Raw genomic sequence first — 21920 nt, forward strand, 5'->3', positions numbered from 1 at the left:
TTCTTGATCCAAAGCCAAGCCTAATGCGCCAACCAAATGCGGTAAACACATAATAATGGACTTTGCGTTTTAAGACTTGTTTGATCTTTAATGTGTTATATTCTTTCACATAATGTATTATAATGTGCTCGTTCATAATATTAATTAATATTTATTGCACACCATGACCCCCTGCAATCCCCTAACATGCCCCACAAGTTGGACAACACTGTTCTAGTTCTCTCATGGTATAGGTATTCGTACATGGCTACCATCATTATCTTATGGAGCCGTTCAAGTTGTCAGATTCTTTCGACACACAACCTTGAATCTCATTCAGTTAATCCAGTATGTGTATTCTACCCTCCGTCCACAGGGTGACCCTGTGTCTTTGTGATACTATTGCCTTCCTTTCAATTAAATGTACTGAGACAGTCTCATTGTTGAGCTATATGCTGACATTTTATGAAGAAAAACAGGATGGGTTCTTGAGTTCATTTCATTATAGCTTCAGTTACAAATGACATATAATATATTGTATGTCATATACATATAATATTGCATTGTCAGCCACATTTCATTCACTGTAATGACTTTATTCAGTTTGGTAGAAAGATCCAGTGCACTGACAATCAGTTTAGTGATCAAAATAGAGACCTTGGTCAGTGACAAAGTGAAGACTGTGCAATGCATGGAAGAATCACATCTGCTGTGTTACAAATAGACAAAAGCAAATAATTTCATTATTGCAGTGTAATCTTCTTCAGTTGTGCTTTTCTTTTTCCAATACAAAAAATAGGTCAAGAAATCACTAATGAACTATATTTTTCTTGGTAAAATGTCTACAGGGCATGTATCTTAATGTCATAATAACTATATTGTTAAAAAAAAATTGCAGCTAGCATAATTAGTAATTAGTGGTATTAGTGTTTATTTAATGTTAAAATTCAGATCAGGTTTTAGATTTTTTACCAATATTTTAATTATATTTAGTGCATCAAACAGGCTTATATAGGGCTGGACAGAGCATATCCCCACAGATGTAATGAAGGGACATTACAGATACTTCACCAGCCTTTAGAGGGCACTGCTCCAGAGAGAAGAGGGAACCCTGTTGACATATCCATCTATACTCCCATAGAAATAAACCAATGTTTCAGCCTCTGTGGGTTTCCAGCCACTATCACATGTTTCAGAGATGATGGATTTGGAAACCTTTACTGTCTTTGATACCCAGAGCGAAGAACCAGCCTCAGGAACACAGTTTTAAACACAAACAGGAAAATGGCAGCTTTTACAGTGGCTTTGATGAATAAATAAAGGTAGTGTAGACACATCCATTTCCTTGACTCAACTCCAAACAATGTGAACCTGGAAATCAGAAAACAATAAAATGCAATGGCCGGTGTCCAATTCATTAGTTAGTGAACCAACTGCACTTAAACTTAAGCTCCGCACAGCTAAGAAAGATTGAAGAGAAACTGAACATAGATACCACAATAGCATCTGAACCTATCTACACCTCTCTATGTAAATGTTTCTCAAATAAATAGCAAAAAACATCACACTTATACCATGAATTAAACACAAAAGCAAAAATAAATAGATAAATCAATAAATAAAAATAAAAACTATTTACCAATGCAATGATGCTTATGACTTGCCACTCCAAGACCACTTATTAAACCATGATTTCTGGCTTAGTTAGTACATAAGACAGACACAGATAAAGAGATGAATGGTTTTGCATGGTGACCACAAGCCTGATTTTATTGTATATCGAGAAAGTTGCTATAAGTAATGAATGATACAGTCTTCATTATAAAAAGCAAACATTTTACAATGAGACAAAAAAGTAACAGTAAATGCTTATGCTATGCAATATGATGACTGTTAAACTGACAAAATCTGCATGAATAATAATGATTTGACATTTTGAATTCGTTAGCGATCGTTATCATCGCAGTTTGATCCCTGACTTCTAATACGGTGTGATTTAATTTTCTAAATAAATTAATGACTGCAGCAGTGACAGTTTTGATGCTGCATCTCAGAACGCTGTGAAACCCCTCACGTTTAAACTTATGCTTCTCGGCAGCAACGATCACTGAGAAGGTGCAACTCCCACAACTCGGCAGTAGATGTCTCCGTTTCAAACAGGAAGAAGGTGACACTGTCCCGGAAGTAGTCAGTTCTGATTAGTTATCCGCGTATCACATCCAGGTCAATCAGAATAAAGGCGTATTATGGGTAGTAGAAAATACGTTACGATAGGTTGGTTATGTAAACTGATTCACGATAAACTAAAGTACACAATAGGTATTTTTAGAGGTAAGTGGAATTTGCAGTATTACTCAGATACCCCTCTACTGTTACACGCATTATATCGTGCCCTGCAGTGAAATTATATTCATACGTTACGTAGATTACATAGTAGGCTACTATTTGCTTGCAGATCTACAGCAAGACGAGCGTTACATGGATTCGGTAGCAAACATGGCGTTAGGGTGGATGTGAAATACGTCACTGACACAAGAAGGATGAAGTTGCTGTTGTGAACAATGAAGACTGGCTGATCATGTCACCAAACAGTATTTGTTTTCTTTTTTATCTTTCAGGTTATCAGCCTAAAGGTGGATCTTTGATTTGCGTGGAGGTTCTCATAGACTCGGCTATTGCTAGTTAGATTGAAACGTTTAAAACGACAAAAAAGCTTTCGAAAGCGCCCCTTGTTTTGGTCGGAGCTCTAAAGGCAAATCGAGGAACTGCACCTTGAAGCGCAAGGCAGGTCACATCTTTTTGGTTGTGCAAACTAAAAAGGCAAAGGATAAATCCACAAGCCGTCTAACTTCTTGAAATGAAAACGGGAAAGGGTTTTGTTATTCCATAACTACGGAATACGCGGTGATGTGAATATTTCTAGGTAGAAGTATTGACGCTGTTTTTTGTTAGCGAAATGGTTTTACCGAGAAACTCAGTGTATTACACGGTAACCTGAAAGGTAATACGATTTTACAGACCAGACCTGCAGGTGGTAACATTAATATTGCTAGCTAGCTGGTTCGATTACGTTACATCATGATGAACAACTACGTGAAAGTGGCAGTACCACCCAAACAAAACGACAAACAAATGACATCACCCAGTGCAAATCAAAGGTAAGTTGCTATCTAGTTGTCATGTTAGGCAAATGCAGCTAGTTGGCGTTGTCTAGTTAGTTATCTTTAATGAATAGTATTGTTTTCCTGTGTCACGTTCGTTTCTTGTTCCCTAAATTTGAGAGGAACATAAAGGAAAGAGTGTCTTTTTGTTCTTATGCTGTCAGTTTTTGGTAAGAGAAGACCTCTGATGTCACCCAATCCGAATGCATTAACTAACGCTTATATCGTTGGCTACTTTTGGAACTCTCCTGCCAATCACGCCCATAACTGTTGTGGTGTGTTTTCATGGTTATTTTTTAGCTAGCGACATTCTTCTTCGTTACAGTGATTGGTTAGTTATTTTATTTAGTAGATACCTAAAGTATACAAGTCTTTAACCACATTGCTTTTACCTCTACATAATATTGATGAGTGCATTTTTGACCAGTGCTGGCCTTTTAGTTACAGCTCGAAGTTGAATACTCTGACGTAAATCCCAACGAATTGTTTTCAGTGACATCTCCAGCCGTGTTATTTTGTTACTGCAGACATGCCTTGAAGTAAGAAGCTGTATTTCTTAAACAACCATACGACCCATCAATCTTGAATCCAGAGTGACTCTTCCCTATGTTATATTTTACAGGAATAACATATTTGGTCTTATTTTGTGGAATAAAATATAGATACTTAAAAAAATACAAAAAACAAAATGGATTGGATGCAAAGTCACCTATAATTATATTCACAAATGTTATTCAACATTTAGTTATTTAATTTTATGGACTCATCTCAGGTGACAATAAACTTAAACTTGAGATTACATTGTTGTCATTTTTGGACAGGTTTGGACATAAGCCTACATCTGATGAAACTGATGATCAGTGTATTCATTTTTGGGAATTTTTTTATCTACAGATGTTAATACTCTCTATACAAACCTATTTTGTCCGTCAAAAATATCTTGAACAATATTTTGAAATACTGATGATTTCTGGTTATCCAGAAGCATATTCTTTTGCATTATGCAGTATTTATCATTTCATTAATGTGTCAATAATGCCTGTATTATATCTGTATTATTAATAATAATAATACAGATAGTAGTCCCACCTCTTAAATTTACCATTGCTGTGTACATTTACTGTAAATTATGGTCCTGCTATTGTATGTTTTCCATTTTGTGCTTTTAGTAGATATGTTCAGATCTGGATGTGACGTTGGTGTGCTCACAGTAATGTTAATAGTTTGGTAGCTGGCTGTCTCCTAGCAAATTGAATGTGTTTGTGCTACCTAGTTAACTGCTCAAGGTATATCATTCTCTTCTTGTGAAATGAAGCAAATGCAAACCCTTTTGTAATTACTGCATGAAAGGCATTGAGTCACTGATGAGATTAGTTGCAAATTGGCTGATTGCTATGAAGTTTAGGCCTATATCTTTTCCAGGATGGAGATGCTTTCGCTTGGAATGGACCTATAAATTGTATAAGATCCAGTAAAACAACATCACCTAGAACTGGAAACTGTGTGTCTGTATCAGGCCTATTGTGATGTCAGCTGCACGTGACAGAACATTCACATTCGGAACATTTTATCCAGAGTAGCCAATGGGAAAATTTCAATGTGAACACACTGGAATATGATAGAACACTGAAGGATTTTGTTCACCCCGCAAAATGTTCGGTTTTAAAAAAATACTTGATGCAGTTCAATTTCTTTTTTAAAAAAAACAATCTTATTGTTGAGTTTTATATTATGGACATGTCATTAGCAGAATGTGCCAGAAGTGGGTTCTGATGAATATCCTCATCTAAAATATTGCCTAAAAGCGGACTGCTACCTCTGAGGTGCATTGTCAAAAGTATATTGTGGAATTCCCAATCATTTCCCAATTTCCCAGGCTGATGGAAGGGAACATTGGCACCAATAATCAAAACAGATAATGCAAAATGCCACTACTATTTATTTATTTTAATTGTTATATAGCACTAATATCACACCAAAACATTAAGCTTGCTAGTTTGATAGCTAACAACCTGGTTTTGATGTTAATTAAATATTTGGAGCTGACAAATGCAATCCCATAATGCACACTGACCTCCCCCAGTGGAACGAGGCCAGTTTGTTTTGCCGTAGTGGGTTGTGCTTCTGCATCTGACATGGCTGGTTTCAAAACTAGGCCGTAGAGATCAGCCTGCACTTAAGTGACTTATCTAACTACATGTGCCCCATGGAAGAAATACATTCATCAGTATTATGCAGGTACAAGCAACAGTGAACTAATGTTGTAATGTGTTACTTAGTTACGGATTAGCTAGCTGGACAAAATTTGTGTTACGAATGTTAAATTTATAAAACTGGAAATTATTTAGTTGGAATATAAATGCATAGTCTGTGTTCATGCAGATGCTCCTCAGGGTTTCACTAGTAGAGGGCACTGTTTACTACATTAATACTAATTAGTAGTTTCATTTTATAAAATTTTGGTAGAAATCAGTAAAATGTGATAAATATAAGAGGTGTAAGTATATCGTGAAACGCTATATTGTGATTTAAATATGGACGATAAGCACCATGGATCTGAAAAAAAAATGGTTCTGCTGCAATCTGTTTCTATCATTATGCTTCTAATCGACCGAGTAGGCTACAGACAAAATGCACTGTATTCGGTTTTAATTACATTGTGTGAACAGCAGAGGGCGCAATAAACAAGTAAACTTGTGCAGTCTTTGCTTGCACTGGAAAGGCCAGTCTGAATGTGGGCATCTGCCTTTAAAAGCTCAGTTTTGACACTGTTATTTGTTATTTTAGAAATTTTTATAACAAGAGATTCCATAACTTGCGATGAAAACAATACAATATGTTTATGTGTACAGTTTTAACGAAAAAATGTTTTTGTCACATTTTATACCTCAGAAATAAACAAGGAATTGTGTTCAGTCATAATTTAATTCAAATTTTGTTGAAAATACCATGACAGTATGGAACTGTTGCTAATTGTGTTGTTGCAACCCTTATTATTAATATTTATTCACATGTAATGTTATGTAATAATGTTTCCAAAAACAGTAACGGAAATAGTACTTCCGCAATTGATAAAGCATTTACCGTTTTTAAAAGTATTATAAAACCAAAGATATTCTGAGGTGATTTTGCCATGTGTTGGATCGAGCTCATGGCAAATCAGCTGAGTGAAAATGTGAAAATTAAATATATGTATATACAGTGATCCTGTTTGAGGTTGTGGATGCACACAAAAGGCAGTAAGGGGAATAAAAAATAGGTTTTCAAATGATGTAGCCAGAAGACTCCATATTACCAAAAGCATATCTTGAAGTAATATTTTAAAATTGAGTCATTGACGGATAGGTTCATGTGAGTATTCTTGCAAGATGATGAGTATTCTGATTGTGTGTACCTCATAAAAAGAGTAAAATTTTTAAAAAATCAGAAAAATTTGCTTTTATGGCAAATTTGTCCCTGTACCTCTTTCAAAATCAGTTGGTTCTTGCATGGTTCTTCATAAACTTTACAGGAGGGTGTAGTGACACCTGGAGGTGGAGGAGTAAATGACAGTATAAAATTACAATTGTTTCTGAGCCTTGGGTACATGTACCTCTGGGGTTACATGGCTGTGTCCCAGGGGAACACAAGGTGATCATTAAATTGTGAAATGAAAAAAAAAAGCCAAACGGCACAGTATAAAATCATATTTGACTCAGCAGATAGAAAGTGACTGTCACTTGCTAACCTACTGTGGTTTATGTTTTGACAGCTGTTGAGAAATTTTTCTTTCACCTCTCATTTGTTGAACTGGTCAGAGGGTACCTGAAATGTAACAATGTTATGCAAGTTGTACAGTTTCCAAAAAAGGTTATGTATTGTTGCTGCTCTCAAGCAGCTTTTATCAGATATTAACGTAATACTGCTTTCCAGTTGTGGTTCAGTTTTGCAAAAAAAAGTCTTTATACACATAAGGAACAAGGCTGTATAAATTTAAATATCATATCACAGGAAACAGCAGATGATTAAGAAAACTGCATAATGTTTTGTATTGTAATGCAGATGTAATGTACTAGTATTTGTATACAGTCATGTGCAGCTTAACGTCCATTCGGACAACCGTTCGCATATACGTACGTAGTCCAGGTTATAATAAAGTTTAAAAATCCCGATCACAGAACAGGACGTAGCGGACGTAACCGGATATAGTGAAGGCAACGCTTCCCGCACACAACACATGTATCTCGTGTCTCATGGAAATAAAGCGATTGCGCTGCCAGGCGTATAATGGTACAGTACATAGTATACCATATAATACATATGTCTTGATAGTTATTATAAACGCCTATGCTAATGTTTTATGTATGTACTGTACTGTACTTTCTATCGTTTTAATGTGAACTTTCCGTACTTACAATAAAAAGTTTACCTTATAACAGTGTATGCTTCGACTCATAGGCTAGGGTTGGGCGATGTCTACTGAATTGGCTGGTTAAAACATGCTTTCACTGGGCGGTATAAGCTGTTTTCTTTAAACAGGCACAAGGAGCTAATATAATAATTAGAATAAACCCATCCTTCATTTTTGTGCTCTCTGGCTGACACTCCTTGAAATACATATTCATCAGTTCTACAGCTCAAGTTGATCCCCGAGGATATCCCCACAAATAAGTAATAAATATATTTTTCTATGTTATAGCAGAGACACTGGAATTATAATGTGTGTGTGCGCCCTGCTGTCTGTGTGGATTGGGGGGGTTTAAAATCACGATGCCGGCTCAACATCCTGATGTCTGTCAGCCATAAGTGACGATGCCATCGTCCATCGGCCCAGCCCTATTGTAGGCAGCAGCATCCAATCTCGTGCATAGGTTTGCTAGGTACATAGTATGGTGTTCGCACAGCGTCTAAATCACATAACGTCCTATTTCACAGAACGTATTGTGGACATTGAGCGACGCATGGCTGTATAAACTCACCCTTGGTTCCAACTATAGATACATTTACAGATGTTTTCTTTTTCCTCCTCTTAGCGGAACAGGCGTCTTTTACCAAGCAATGCCTGCTGTGGGTGCTGACGGAAAGAACGTAATGAAGCTAATACCAGTTCAGAGAGTCAATGGACAGTTTGTTCGAATGCAGAACAGCAATAATCTACCAAACACTTATAAAAAAGCTGATGTGGAGCCGCAAAGACTGTATGCCCGCCCCATTCACCTCTCTCCTAACCCAGTTTCCCAGAGTAATGTTCCCATTCTTCAGCCCACTGTCAATGGGAGGTACATTCTAAAAAGACCACCAGATGTGAACGTTATGCTGAACCCAGTTAGTGGAACAGGAAAATACCATGAGAGAATGACTGTATCAGCTAGCACCCCAATACAGGTTCATGAGAGAGTGACTGTATCGGCCAATACCCCAATACAGGTTCAGGTTCCCATAGTTGCCACTAAAGTGGCCCAAAACGTTTTGCCTGTGGCACCGCCTGTGCTGAACTGTGGGAAGACACTGACACTTTTCAATAAGAAACAGTTGCCGGTCACTGTGAAATCACCAGTGCTTCCAAATGGACATTACCTTCAAATACCACCCAATGCACAAGTAAAAACACTCCCTGCTTCTGCACTTCCTCAGGCCGTTAAGAAACGGATATTAACTCCACCAGTCAGTAGTGCTTCAGGTGCCTCCAATACCATGACGAATCTACCAACTGTTGTGTATGTGTCACCAGTAAACACCATGAAACTGGGCGCTTCACAGCAGGCTCCAGCAGTCTGCCCTGCATCCACCCCAGTCAATCGATTGCCAAAGCCTTCTGGTCAGCCGTTGCCAACATGTCCTCCTGCAAGCCCAACCCAACCGTTAAAATCTCTTACTAAGGAAACCCAAGATCCAGTCACTCCAATAAAGTGGGTAGTTCAAGAACATTCTGACTCAGATGCTCCATGCCTTGTTCCCCAGAATTCCTCCTCCATGACTTCAGAGATTCTGAAAGCTCTGGCCCAGATGGAGAAGGCTAACAGTGCAGGGCAAAACGCTGCAACAAAGCCAGCCTCTCCACAGCACAATCCCACGCGAGCTGGACCAGGGAAGGATAATGCATTAGTCATGTGCAATGGGAAGGTGTATTTTGTGGCCAAGAAAACACCTGAATTTGGTGAGGATTCGGTTCATACAGTTAGTAGAATAGTCCACAGCCCTTCCAGGCACACGACGGGGGATGGTAACATTAATGAGGCAGATAAGACCTCACCACCGAAGCTGTTGTCTAGTGCTTATCCCGGACTGCAAACAACAGCTTCATTTAGACAAGGTAGCGGGCGCATTCTTATCAACGATGGACCAGATGAAATAATCGATTTGTGTGACGATGATCCCCAGGATAACGATGTGAGCCAGATTCAACCCAACAACAGCCTGCCTCAGTCAGCCATCAGTCAGTCTGCAGCTGAGGAAGATGATGACTGCAATGTCATATTCGTCTCATATATCCCACCCAAATCGACATCTGAACCCGGGGACCATGAAAGTGAAGTTGTCCAGGATAAGGAACATAGTCAGGAGAAAGTAAACAATGCGGAAACTGGCCACGAAATGGGAGGTGGTCAGGAAGATGGACCATGCCGGGAGAGTGAACCTAATCAAGAGACCATTATTGGTCAGGATGCAGAAAGTAGCCAGAACATGGAAACCAGTCAAGGGAAGGATAATGAATCTGAACAGGAAACTGTTCCAACCGTACCTGCTAAACTTGGGGAGGTAATCCATATTTCCTTATATCTTTTTTGTTTGCTGAAAGTTTGTATGGAACAAAATAAAACTGCACACATAATATTTGAAAATATGCTAGATGATGTTGTGTTAATCATTTCATTTTACTAAAATACTTTTTTAAAAAAATTTGAATTATACTACCATTTCGGCTGTTGAACTATTTTCATCAATATATAACTGACTACACAGTTGTAAGCAGGTGAAAATGTGGAAGCCTCAAGGTTTCTGGCTCTTAAAGCATTGTATCATCTGCTCGTAAGCCACACGTGTTTAATCATAACTGCTTATTCGATTGGATAGCTAAAATAGTTTTATTTGTTGAACTATTTCCACATTTTGAGTAAGTGAGAAGTGACTTAAGATAGGCGGTCTTCCATTTGTAGTTATGTTTTTGCACTGAAAAATTACACACAGCTGCAGAAGTGCACAAAACACAGAGAATCAGCAGATACTGTAAGTGTGTGTCTCATTTGTTTTCTTTCTTTTCACAGAGCACTGTTGGTGTAGGTTTGGATCACCATGTAGTTGTTCCAGAGCAGAAGGACCATCCTGACCTGGATCTTCAGCTGAAACAGAGATTCGGAATCAGATCCGATGTTAAGATTTGTTTACAAAGGATTAATTCTACAGAATCCAAGGTAGTTCCGAAGAAAGGGCCAAAAATTGGCTCAATCAACAAGCGTACATTAGATGGTATCCGCAAGCTGATCCAGGGGTCACGGATTGAACTGAAAACGAAAAAGATTATTGAAACTCAGGTAAAATTTCTATTTCTTAAATGAAACTGGGATTTGTTTGCATTTTTTATTGTCATAATCGTGTATGAAATAACAGCAGATAAAAAACATTAACATGAAAGAGGTATTGAACACCGTAAGTGTTACATTTGACATTGAAACATTTGAAACAATTGAAAAAGTAATTATAGCTGTTGGTAACCACAGTCCATTTGAGTATCTCTCACATTTGATGAGAGAATTTGTCCAAAATTGTCCAAAAAACACTGATAGATGAGACGCCACTGAACACTGGAAAGTTCTTTTTAGAACACAAGTTTCCTGTATTTTACAGGTTTCATCTATGAAGGGAAAAGCAGAATGCAGCAATCCTCATGACCCTAAACGAAAGAAAGTGGAGGCCCCTGAGGATGCTGCTGAAGTGGTTACAGATTCAGGGGCTGTCTTAAGACCATCTTGCAGCACAGACACAAGTGCAAAAACAACTAAAGAAAGGCAAGCCATCAGTCCTTCTGCAGGGAGTGACGCTTCAGTTCAGCCTTTAGAAAACTCAGTGCTGGAGAAAAATGTGGAGAAAGACTCAACCTCTAGCAGCAGTCTAGCAGAAGTGACAAAAGACATGCCACCAAATGTCATCCAGCAAGCCAAGGTTTGTATGGAGGACCAAACCACAACGTCCAATAGCATCCCAAAACCCAAGGCCGTGCAGTCAAAGTCTCGGAAAGGAAAAGGGAAGCAAAGCAGAGTTCTGGCGGTGACGTTAGCCAACAAGATCCCAGAGGCAGAAAGCACGGACATCTCACCAGTTCCAAAGGACGACTCCAGTTCTTCTGAGATACAGATCAGTAGAAATTATGACAGTGAGATCAAAGCTGAAATGTCCCCAGAGGTAGCTATGCAAGATGAAGAAGAGCCATTTAATACCTGTGGGGAAGGTGAAGAGCCAGATTCTATGGAGATATGCTGCCCGTCCACCTTGAGTGAACCAAGCTACAGTATCACAGGTGAACCTCCAGGTGGCGATGTTTTCAATTCAACACCTATGGACTCAGATGAAATCAAGCGACATGAAAAAATCAAACGGCTGAAGGAACTTCTAAAAGAAAAGGAAGCAGCCCTTGAAATGATCAGAAAGAACATGATGTAATTGATAATTGTTTTCATGTTGATATTGTTCCACATGTTTAATGCAATGTATGTAATTTATGTATTTAATAAGCTTATTTATGAGGGCACAGTTCTGTCCTGTCAGTGTCTTTTTCAATTTTGCTATGAATTTATTCAGTTACAGAATTGTTACAGAATAATTTTTAGGTAGGTTCTTTAAAAGTACCAGACCAGGCAATTTTTAAAAGGTTGTTATTCAAATTCTGTAATGTGTTGTGGGAAATGCTTTCGTTATTTAAATGAGAGTAAGTTATTTTGGTTCTATCAAAATATTATAACATACACTTTTCAAATAAATGTGTAAGGTTATTGACATAATTGTGTGTTGGTTTGGGTTGTCAGCTTTGTACATGTATTTTTTGTTTCTACGTTGTGGGGCAGAATTGTGGACAGTCTTCAAGTATATGGGCTATACTTGTATCCCTCAAGCAAATAATTTAACCTTTATTATTTTGCTATATATGCATTACATCAGCACATTAAAAGTGTTGCAATTTATGAAAAGAAAGCAAATCAGAATTTCATTGTGAATTTATAGAAGCATGTCAGTCGAATTTCAAAAGTCTACTGAATTCGAGACGCTTTGCTTTTCTGACAGTAGATGGTGCTGCCAACCAGAGAGTAGTACAGTACGCTGGTTGTTGCCACCTATAGACCAAGTTGAAAAAGTTCATTATTATTATTATTATTATTATTGTGGGTTGGCATGACAGTGGACATTTTCTACCACTTATAAGGTAAGTAACATTGGAAAAAATGATACAATAGAATTTTTTTTCTTTAGAAGTGTGGGACATGTAGAAAAATTACTTCTTGTTGACAAATTAGTAAAATTTTGGGCAATTAGTTTTTCTCAGATAGCACTAAATCAGTATCATCCAAGTGGTCAGTTACCATCTGCAGTGAAAGTACAATTTAAAGAACTAAACCAGATAGATGGAGCAAGCATTGGTTGGTGGGAAGATAAGATTACCTGGCATTTTTCCAGTTTTCCAGTTGAAATAATTGTATATTAGTAATGCCATGTTTCTTACAAGCTACTTGCCAGCAAGCTATACAATGAATTTGAGAGAGCAATGCTTGCATTGTTTGCTCATAGCAAAGCTGACTTAAAATGACTAGAGAAGTCCTACAAAAACTCAAATGTCTGAAAATAGCGTTACTGAATATTAGAACACTATCCTCCAAGTCTGATCTTGTACATGAAATAATCAGATAACAAGGTAGGTTTCAGATATCCTAAGCCGTTTTCACATATGAACTCCAAAGTGCGGAGAATCAGGTCCGGAAATTGGCCGGAGTTGCACTTTCACACATGTTGCACACAACAAGAGATTGTCTGTGACAGACGCTTTCTCATAGCACGCATTCTCATAGCGAACATAGCTATTGTACTTTTGGGTAGCCTATAAAAAAATCAGACGTAGCCATCCAAATGGTGCTACTGGTACACATAATTTATTATTAATTATACATTTATTATAACAAGAAGTTAAGTTTTTATTGTTCGCTTTGTAATGTTAGGTCACCAGTCTGGTGGATATCTCACTATACGTTCCGGAAATCAGGAGATCTGTTGTAGACCGAACAAAAACATTGCTCTTAATGAATCCAGCCCTGATGGATTGCCAACAACTCGTATTGGGCCATGGAGTGGCATGGCAACAGTCTTTGACTCCGATATTTGCTTAATATGGCAAACTGGATACATGTTTTCTAGCTTTGAAGCTCTTGTTGTCAAGATGACTGGTCAACATGACCACTAGCTATGTTGGCAAGAGCTAGGTCATCGGCCCTCATTCTGCTAGACCTGCCTGCTGCCTTGCTGACACAGTGAATCACCGGATTCTTCTGTCCATTCTCACTGATCTGGGTATCACCGGCGCCCCACTCCGCTGGTTTGAGTCATACCTCACAGGTAGATCCTAACTGGTAGGTCCTTCAAGGTTTCTTAGAGGGGCAGGGTATCTAAGTCACATTGGCTAACCACTGGCGTACCTCAGGGATTGATGCTTGGCCCCCTCCTCATCTTACTGTACACAACCTCACTGGGCCCAATCATTCAGGCACAAGGCTTCTCCTACCATTGCTATACCAATGACACCCAGCTCTACTTCTCATTCCATCCTGATGACCCCATGGTCTCAACACGAATCTCTATCTGCCTCTCGGACATCTCAGCCCAGATGAAGGAATGCCACCTTCAACTCAACCTGTCTAAGACAGAGCTCCTCTTCATCCCAACCAGCCCGCCCATTCAACACAACATCAACATACAGCTTAGCTCAACAACATTAACGTCTTCTAGGTCTGCAAGGAACCTGGGGGTATTGTTTGATGACCAGCTAAACTTTAAGGACCACATGTGATGACAGCCAGATCATGCAGATTTGCGCTGTACAACATCAGGAAAATTAGGCCCTACCTATCTGAGTATTCTGCACAGCTCCCTGTCAAGGCTATTGTCATCTCAAGACTGGACTCCTGCAATGCTCACTTGGCTGGCCTTCCTGCATGCACCATTACACCTCTGCTGTTGAATAAAAATATGGGCGCGTGACTGGTTTTAAACCAGCCAAAGAGGACCTACATTATACCTCTCTTTGTCTTGCTCCACTGGTTCCCTGTAGCTGCCCACATCAAGTACAAGGCCTTATTACCTGTGTTCAGAACAACCAACAGAGCTGCACCTACCTACCTGAACCCTCTACTACAAGCCAGTGTTCGTTCCCTGCCACTATGCTCTGCTACCGAACAGTACCTGGTGGTCCCATCACATCATGGCACAAAAACACTACCAGCTACCAGCTACCACCAACACTAACAGCTCTTCCGCTGTGTCACTTTGGATAAAAGCGTGTGCCAAATGAATAAATGTGATGCCTAGACCATTGCTGTACCATCCACTCTCAGAAGAAGGGTTTCCACTCAATTTGCCTGGGGCCAATATTTCCATCCCCTGTCTACATAACTGGCTATAGAATGAAGCTATTCTGATGAAAGTGTTTAGATGAACTGATACCTTGTGTTACACCAATGTTATCTTTTGTATTATTATTTTCTAGGAGTTTCTTGACCATCTTTTCCTGGGGGCAGGGAGTAATTTTCCATTTTTTTTCCCAATTAACCGTCTTTTTCTGGTTTTGTTTTTATTTCCTCTGAAAAATGTGGAGAACCACAGTGACCGAGTTTACAGAGGGAGAAGGGTCTGTGTGCAGGGTATTGCATCATCTGATTTTATGTATGTTTCTGTTATAGTGTACATATATTCATGTCTTCATTTTTTGTTTTGTTTGCTTTCCACACTTTTGTTTTCTGCGCCTGTGGTAAAAAAAAAAGTCACCACCTGCTCTGGCTATCCTGTGCCTCATGCCTCCCTGCCACCCCCTCGGTCATGTGTGATGCTTTACACTTTGAAGGGGTCTCGTTACATTTACTCACTCAAAAGTGCAGTCTGTAAAAAATGTAAGAGAGTTTGCTTGAGCTCGGGTTGTCTCAAGTAGTACACTATGAGAACCAAGCAGGCATGACAGGACACAGCCATATCCACATTGTTGCTCTCCCCAGTTTCTAATACTTTCCCCTGCACCCTGCAATTCCCAGGTCACAACATAATCCACCAGTCTTCATTTCTTCCACCAATAGCGCCAGTGGCTGCTTTGGCTGTCAAAATACCTGCACTAATGGCCTATTTCTCTTAGCAGTAATCATGCCTGTGTGTGCATCTCTGAACAGAAGCTGTAGTTGTTTGAAATGTGTACTCCCCTGTAATACTATATTGTGTTAAAGAATGTCTACACCTCAGAACAGTTATAGCTACAATCATAAACCAATGTGGAAATAGATGTTGAGATGGCAAAACTGGTCCAAAAACTATACATCTGTCACAGCTTGCTGTTTTTTATGGTAATGGTAGAATCCATGAAAGAGCTCAAAACACACATGCACATTAAACAAATTGCATTAATAATGAATACATGAAAATGTTTAACAAAGGTACCTCGTAATCCCCAGGTGGTTTGATTTCTCATTGTTTTCTATTTATGCCTTTTTCATTCTCACGTTTACCAGCAAAATCAACACTCCCACTTTTGTAGCCGCCTATTTCATCTACGTCAGAACGTTCACTTCTTCGACAGCGTTGTTGGCAGGGCAGCCAGAGCGAATTTGACGCTCTCGCCGCTCCCGGTGTGAACGTACAGGTAAACTGCACTGTACTGCCTTACTAAACTGTTTCTTGTGTCACAACATACAAGTTGGTAGATATATAACTTTGATCATTAAACTAAAAATCATAAAACATTTCATACACACCAAATACAGTACCATTAACAAACTCTTCTAATGGTTATTATTTATACTTATATACTTACATTTATCTGATTTAAAAAAAAAAAAAAAAGCTCAAAGGATGTCTTACATTTCTGTGTTTGGGGAAAACGGGATAAACTAGTATTCATAAAATCAGTTAAACTGAGGTTAGAACGCATAAAATCATATGCATAAACTGAATGAGTTAGCCACTATACAGAGTAGAGACCTCACAGATAATCTACATGAGAATCTATTAGATTTTCGTCACTGCAGACCTGGCCTTTTTCACGGGACGAGGGAATCCAAAACCTGACTTTTGACTTCCAATCTGGCGCTACACTCCAGTACACAGTAGGAGGCGACATGCACTTCGTTAAAATTTAGTAAACAATTCCCAAGAAGAAGAACTGTAGCGGCGGAGATATTTCGGGGGTAATGTTGGAGTTATTGTGCTTCCGGGATCAACCTCACTCGTCTTTGTAAATGGAGCTGGCGTATTTTTGCGGGAGGAAGTCGCACATTTGCGGATCGAATAAGCAAGAGCTGGTGGGATAGGTTAGGTACGTCAAGACTGGCGGTTTTCCAAAATGCTCGTAGCTAGCAAATCCAGATAGCTGGTTAACTGTGTGCCGTCGACCAATGATTTGGGGATACTTGGGCCTAATAACTTACCTAACGATCGATAGTTGTTCGGGCAGCCATGAAGCATCTCGACTCCCTAACTCGTTGTCTCGCTTGTTGCTCAGGCAAGGCAACATTGACGTCGACAGCATCGGTACACTGGCTACTTAGCTGTGTAGTCATTACCTGGCCAGTGCATCAGTTTTAGTTCGTATTTTGCAAAATAATAAATGAGTTTATTCATTTCCTTTATTCATTGCAGGCAGATAACTAGCCAGATTGCTAAATACTCCCTGTTTTCCCATCGCTAATTAGCTAGCTACATTTTACAGTCGGAATAATGTGGAACTTTGAACAGTAAACGTAGCCTGTCTTTCATCAGCTTGTCTAACGTTAGCTATGTGTTGACATTTGGTCCGATATCCAGTTACGTTTAGTAACTATAGTCACGTTGAAGTATGTATCGACTGTAGAACTAATCCAAGTCCAGCAATGACACACAGATGGCTTACAGATTGTACTTCGCATATGAAATGCCAAGTCTACTGAAATCTGAGAATTTATCCATTTGTTTCTTTAGTACGCTAGCGATAGCTAAAACGCTTCTATTCCACAAATGTACGCACAGCAAATTTGGCGGCAGAATTTTACGTTTCTTTTACAAATTTTAAACTAGCTAGATCTAGCTAGTTAGCTTCACTTTTGCCACGTATTTCCTTTATTGAAAAGCTGGCAGCCACCAGTCACCGTTGTTAGGCACTGACCTAGCACACAAAAGGAAATGCATTTTAAAAAGACGTTTAAGAACAATCTGTGGGCCAGATGCCTTTGGGAAAGGCTGTCCGACTAGCGTTTTTACCTACGGTTTGTTGCGGTTGTGTGTGTGCGACTGCGTGTCGCTGGAGCGCCGTGTGCTGCAGCATTGAAATTAAATAGTTTTTCGTCTAATCATTACTTGTGAAATGCGTTTAATGGGGTAAAATAAGCCCATTTTAAGTGAAGTGGTCTTCCACGGTAGATTTTTTACTTATTCAGTGCATACAGGCAAGCACGCCGGCAGAAGCAGTGAATAAAGGAAGCTCTTTTGTTTTTCAGAGCAAGAAGTTCTGGATTGAAGGGAAGAGCCTAACAGAAGTCACTGGTGTGTCACTGTTCATGAATCTTAAACTGGCTGAAGTGGACTTTCCCACTTTGCAGACTCTGCAGCTGATGCAGTCTGGACAGTAGGGGGCACTAGAGGGCAGAATGAGCACAAAACCTAACATGCCCAGTGAGGGCACACAGCACATGGATAGCCCGCAGACATGCATGGACACCTTCGAGATCTATGTCCCCAAGGATGCCGGCGTGACGTCAGTCCCCGCACAGACCCTCCCCCCCACCATCGTGAAGAAGATGGGTCCGTTCTCCACACCCACGTCCCCAGACGGCAGCTCCATGATGGTCACGTGCATATCGCCCGTTGTCGTCCGCGAGAAGGGCTCCCACGCCCGTGTGCCTGTCGGCTCCAGTGATGGTGCCCGGGACCGGCTGACCACGGCTGCCGCCTCTTGCACGTCTCCCTCCGTGGGGCAGAAGGGCCAGTGCTGGCTTCCTGTGGCCTGCTCCAACTGGAAGGCCTTCAGGGTTCTTCAAGAGTTCATGTCACAGGACAGCTGCTGCCCCCAGGAAGGGGAAGGGGCAGTCACAGTCTGCAGCCCCGCCCCCCTCCTGCATGGCCACCCCCTGTGCTTCAGCCAGGACTCCATCATCATCCACAGAGGCCGGATCTTCCTCTCCATCATGAAGGCGGCGCCGGGCCAGAAGAGTGCGGAGCAGGGTCCTACTCCTGATGCCCTCCCCCAACAGCCTACCCCCTGCGCGCTAGAGGGGCGCGAGACAGTCTCAGACAGCAGCAAGCCTCCCCCACCTCCTGACAAGGTAACTTTGTCATCAACAAATATGCCTTTCAAACCTCCAAACCTCAGAACAAATGTCTTTTAAACCGTTAGGTTTGCAAGCTAGAATGGGCAAAACCCTGTCACATGCCTGTGACCATACTGTCAGTATGGTTTCTCATTGCTTATAAAGCTCAGCAGTAGCAGAATTGTTGCTCAGACTGTCTGTAAACAATAGAACTGTAATGCATGTGAAATACCCATATGACATTTACTGATGTATTACAGACATATTATGCCAAACCCTATTTTTCACACATGTAAATAATTCAACAGCACTTAACACTCACTGTGCTATGCCTTTTATGGTGGAAAAACATGATTTTCTGCTGTTCTCGTTTGTAGGTTGTCCCATTAGACAGCAATTTTGCGCACTTCTTGATGATAAATCATGTTTTTGTGCATTAGATCTAAGGTCATGCTCGGTATGGCCCCCAAGCCACGTTTTCAGACGTGAAATAATACATCAGTTGAATGACTTAATGGTGAATAATTTCTCATGCACATTCACCAGGTATGCCAGCCGTTGTTTTCTCCCTCATCACAAGGCACTGTAACAAACATTTGTCTAGCTGTGTTTGTAGGTTACATCAGCACCGCCTGGCTCGCCATGGGGCCATCTGAGCGGTCACTCAAGCTTTCTCTGATTCACGCTGTTCTCCCTATATGTTTTTGCGTGAATTATCCACAAGAGCGGCTAATTCCCATTAGTTCCCTTGATTGTGGGTACAGTGTGAAAGCAAGATGCTGGTGCCCTCTAAGCTGTGATGTAGTGTATCCCCCAGAGCTGCCCTGGGACGGAGTGAGAGGGACGGTGTTTGGAGGTGGCTGACGTGACCGAGGTGGGAACTCAGAGGGGGCAGGCCCCTATAGCGGTTGTCTGACGTGCGTCGTCCTCTTTCAGCTCCAACCCACACACTCCAGCCCACAGGCAGAGAGAGCACCCGGCCTGAGGGCACTGGAGCAGAGATTTGGGATCACGCGGAAGGTGCAAGTAACTCTGCCAAAACTCCCAGACCCAACTCTAAAGAGGCTGAGGTCAGCTGGGCAGGTCAGGTCAGGAAACCAAAAACTGATTGGCCAGCTTTGCAATGTGGCGGTAAGTGGCTGCATGTCAGTTTACAGGGAATTTACAAGGGAATTTTTTTTCTTTTAAAAAACTCTCAAAGCTCTACAATATTGCTGTACTTTCCATGTATTTGCAGAAGGGATAATATTTTCATAAGTACTATGTCATTGTAGAAGTTAGGTTTCTGTAATATTCTTCTGTCTTTTTATTTTAAAGGAGAGAAGGGGAGAATGACTTATATTCTCAAAACCCACATTGGTGTTGTGTGTGTTTGCTGCACGCCTGTGTTTACATATTCAGGGAGCTGAAACTATCTTTTCTCCTTTTTTATATGTTGTTGTGACCAGGAGCAGCAGAAGTCTTCATTGAAAAGCAGGAGGTCAGCAGGATTGTCACGAGAGTCTCCTTGTAGCAGAGGTTCCAAAGGGCAGCGTGCTCCTGCTCATGACAGGGACAAAGAAGTACAAGGGGCAGAGCTTGAAGAACCAATAACGAAGAAGGCCAGACTGGCTCCACCCTCTCAAGTCTACCCTGATAAAGCAGCAGAAGAAAGGGATGAGGGCAAGAGAGAAAATGAAAAGAGCGAGGGTGGAGACTCTGTTGAGGGTGTGGCTGAGGGTGGAGACTCTGTTGAGGGTGTGGCTGAAGGTGGAGACTCTGGTGAGTGTGTGGCTGAGGGCGGAGAATCTGGTGAGTGTGTGGCTGAAGGTGGAGACTCTGGTGAGTGTTTGGCTGAGGGCGGAGAATCTGGTGAGTGTGTGGCTGAAGGTGGAGACTCTGGTGAGTGTGTGGCTGAGGGCGGAGACTCTGGTGAGTGTGTGGCTGAGGGCAGAGACTCTGGTGAGTGTGTGCCTGAGGGCGGAGACTCTGGTGAGTGTGTGGCTGAGGGCGGAGACTCTGGTTGGTGTGTGGCTGAGGGCGGAGACTCTGGTGAGTGTGTGGCTGAGGGCGGAGACTCTGGTGAGTGTGTGGCTGAGGGCGGAGACTCTGGTGAGTGTGTGGCTGAGGGCGGAGACTCTGGTGAGTGTGTTGTTGAGGGCGGAGACTCTGGTGAGTGTGTTGTTGAGGGCGGAGACTCTGGTGAGTGTGTTGTTGAGGGCAGAGACTCTGGTGAGTGTGTTGTTGAGGGCGGAGACTGTGAAGAACTTGGGACTGAGGATGGAGACTTAAGTGAGGTTGATGCTGAGGGCAGAGACCTTAGTGAGGCTGAGGTTAAAGGCGGAGACTTAAGCGAGATTGAGGTTCAGGGCGGAGACGTTAGCAGAAATGAGGGTGCGGATGGAGGCAGCAGAGGGAGGTCCCAGGAGGTCAGCATGCCATCTTATCTCGCTGCGCCCAGCCTGCGGTATGCCACTGAGTTTGACTTCGAGCAGTCAGCGCGAGAGGAGAAGATCAGCCGCATCCGGGCACGACTGAGAGAGAAGGAGGCCGCCCTGAGGAACCTGCGGCCCCCTGACTGAGCAGATTACCCCTGCAGTGGAACGAAACCGCCCTCCCACTCAGCAGCCACTGTCTGCTCACCACAGGGTACTCTGGCTTCTTATTGGCTAAGATGTATCACCCATGCCAATCAGAGGCCAGAGTGCGTTGTATGGACAGAAGTGTTTTATTATTTTGTCAAATTTTAGAATATATATTTAAGTTCTGTTACAATGATATATTCTGGTTCTGTGCACACTAAAACCCAGTTATGGGTGTGGTGGGACTGTTTTGTTCTCACTGTTGGTTTGAATATACCTCATTGTCTTTTAATGTCAGATATATAAAAAATACACTATCAGCAACAAAGAGTCAAGAAAATGATTTTCATTTGTTCTTTATGATATAAAGATTGGAAATGACCAAGGTCATTTTAGGAAGGTTCCAGGTTGGTGGAATCTCTGGACTTAAATTGTAATTTACTTTTGCCAGGATTCTGCCTTGGTGAGCATGTGGAAAAAGTTATCTGGTTCTCATTTTTCTAAATGTGTGAATGTCTGTGTTGACTGTCACAACATTGTATTTTTCCTGAAAATTAGCTGGCTTAAAGCATGGATCACCCTGCCAAATTTACAATGTGAGCTGCACTTCTTGTTTTAAGTGTAGTTTTAGCACTGAAACATGTGGACACATCTTTGAGCCTCAGTGACCTTTGACCATTTTTTATGTAATTAGATGTTTAGTTTTGTATCTCTTTGTCTCC

General features: G+C 41.1%; 2 protein-coding genes across 2 annotated transcripts; both read left to right on the forward strand.

Moving 5' to 3' along the window:
* Positions 1 to 2223: 2223 nt before the first annotated feature.
* On the forward strand, positions 2224 to 11826 carry lrif1 (ligand dependent nuclear receptor interacting factor 1). Its single transcript, XM_036534439.1, has 5 exons — positions 2224 to 2310; positions 2598 to 3137; positions 8153 to 9878; positions 10385 to 10651; positions 10965 to 11826. Exons 2-5 carry the CDS (start codon positions 3058 to 3060, stop codon positions 11775 to 11777), a joined length of 2886 nt encoding a protein of 961 aa, XP_036390332.1. The 5' UTR covers positions 2224 to 2310; positions 2598 to 3057; the 3' UTR covers positions 11778 to 11826.
* A 4769-nt stretch (positions 11827 to 16595) lies between these two features.
* LOC118780329 (uncharacterized protein DDB_G0290685-like) lies at positions 16596 to 21198 on the forward strand. The gene is made up of 4 exons (XM_036532765.1): positions 16596 to 16671; positions 17828 to 18652; positions 19574 to 19768; positions 20086 to 21198. The coding sequence occupies exons 2-4, from the start codon at positions 17978 to 17980 to the stop codon at positions 21196 to 21198; spliced, it is 1983 nt and encodes a 660-aa protein (XP_036388658.1). The 5' UTR covers positions 16596 to 16671; positions 17828 to 17977.
* Positions 21199 to 21920: the final 722 nt, after the last annotated feature.

Source organism: Megalops cyprinoides, chromosome 7 (assembly GCF_013368585.1).
Source record: "Megalops cyprinoides isolate fMegCyp1 chromosome 7, fMegCyp1.pri, whole genome shotgun sequence".
NCBI lineage: Eukaryota > Metazoa > Chordata > Actinopteri > Elopiformes > Megalopidae > Megalops > Megalops cyprinoides.

What these genes read in the sequence shown, in the direction of transcription:
- lrif1 (XM_036534439.1), top strand. Translation starts at nt 3,058, where the DNA reads ATGATGAACAACTACGTGAAAGTGGCAGTACCACCCAAACAAAACGAC. An exon ending in TCACCCAGTGCAAATCAAAG is followed by an intron (nt 3,138 to 8,152) that starts GTAAGTTGCTAT and finishes TCCTCCTCTTAG; the next exon opens with CGGAACAGGCGTCTTTTACC. An exon ending in AAAAGATTATTGAAACTCAG is followed by an intron (nt 10,652 to 10,964) that starts GTAAAATTTCTA and finishes TGTATTTTACAG; the next exon opens with GTTTCATCTATGAAGGGAAA.
- LOC118780329 (XM_036532765.1), top strand. Translation starts at nt 17,978, where the DNA reads ATGAGCACAAAACCTAACATGCCCAGTGAGGGCACACAGCACATGGAT. An exon ending in CTCCCCCACCTCCTGACAAG is followed by an intron (nt 18,653 to 19,573) that starts GTAACTTTGTCA and finishes GTCCTCTTTCAG; the next exon opens with CTCCAACCCACACACTCCAG. An exon ending in GCCAGCTTTGCAATGTGGCG is followed by an intron (nt 19,769 to 20,085) that starts GTAAGTGGCTGC and finishes TGTTGTGACCAG; the next exon opens with GAGCAGCAGAAGTCTTCATT.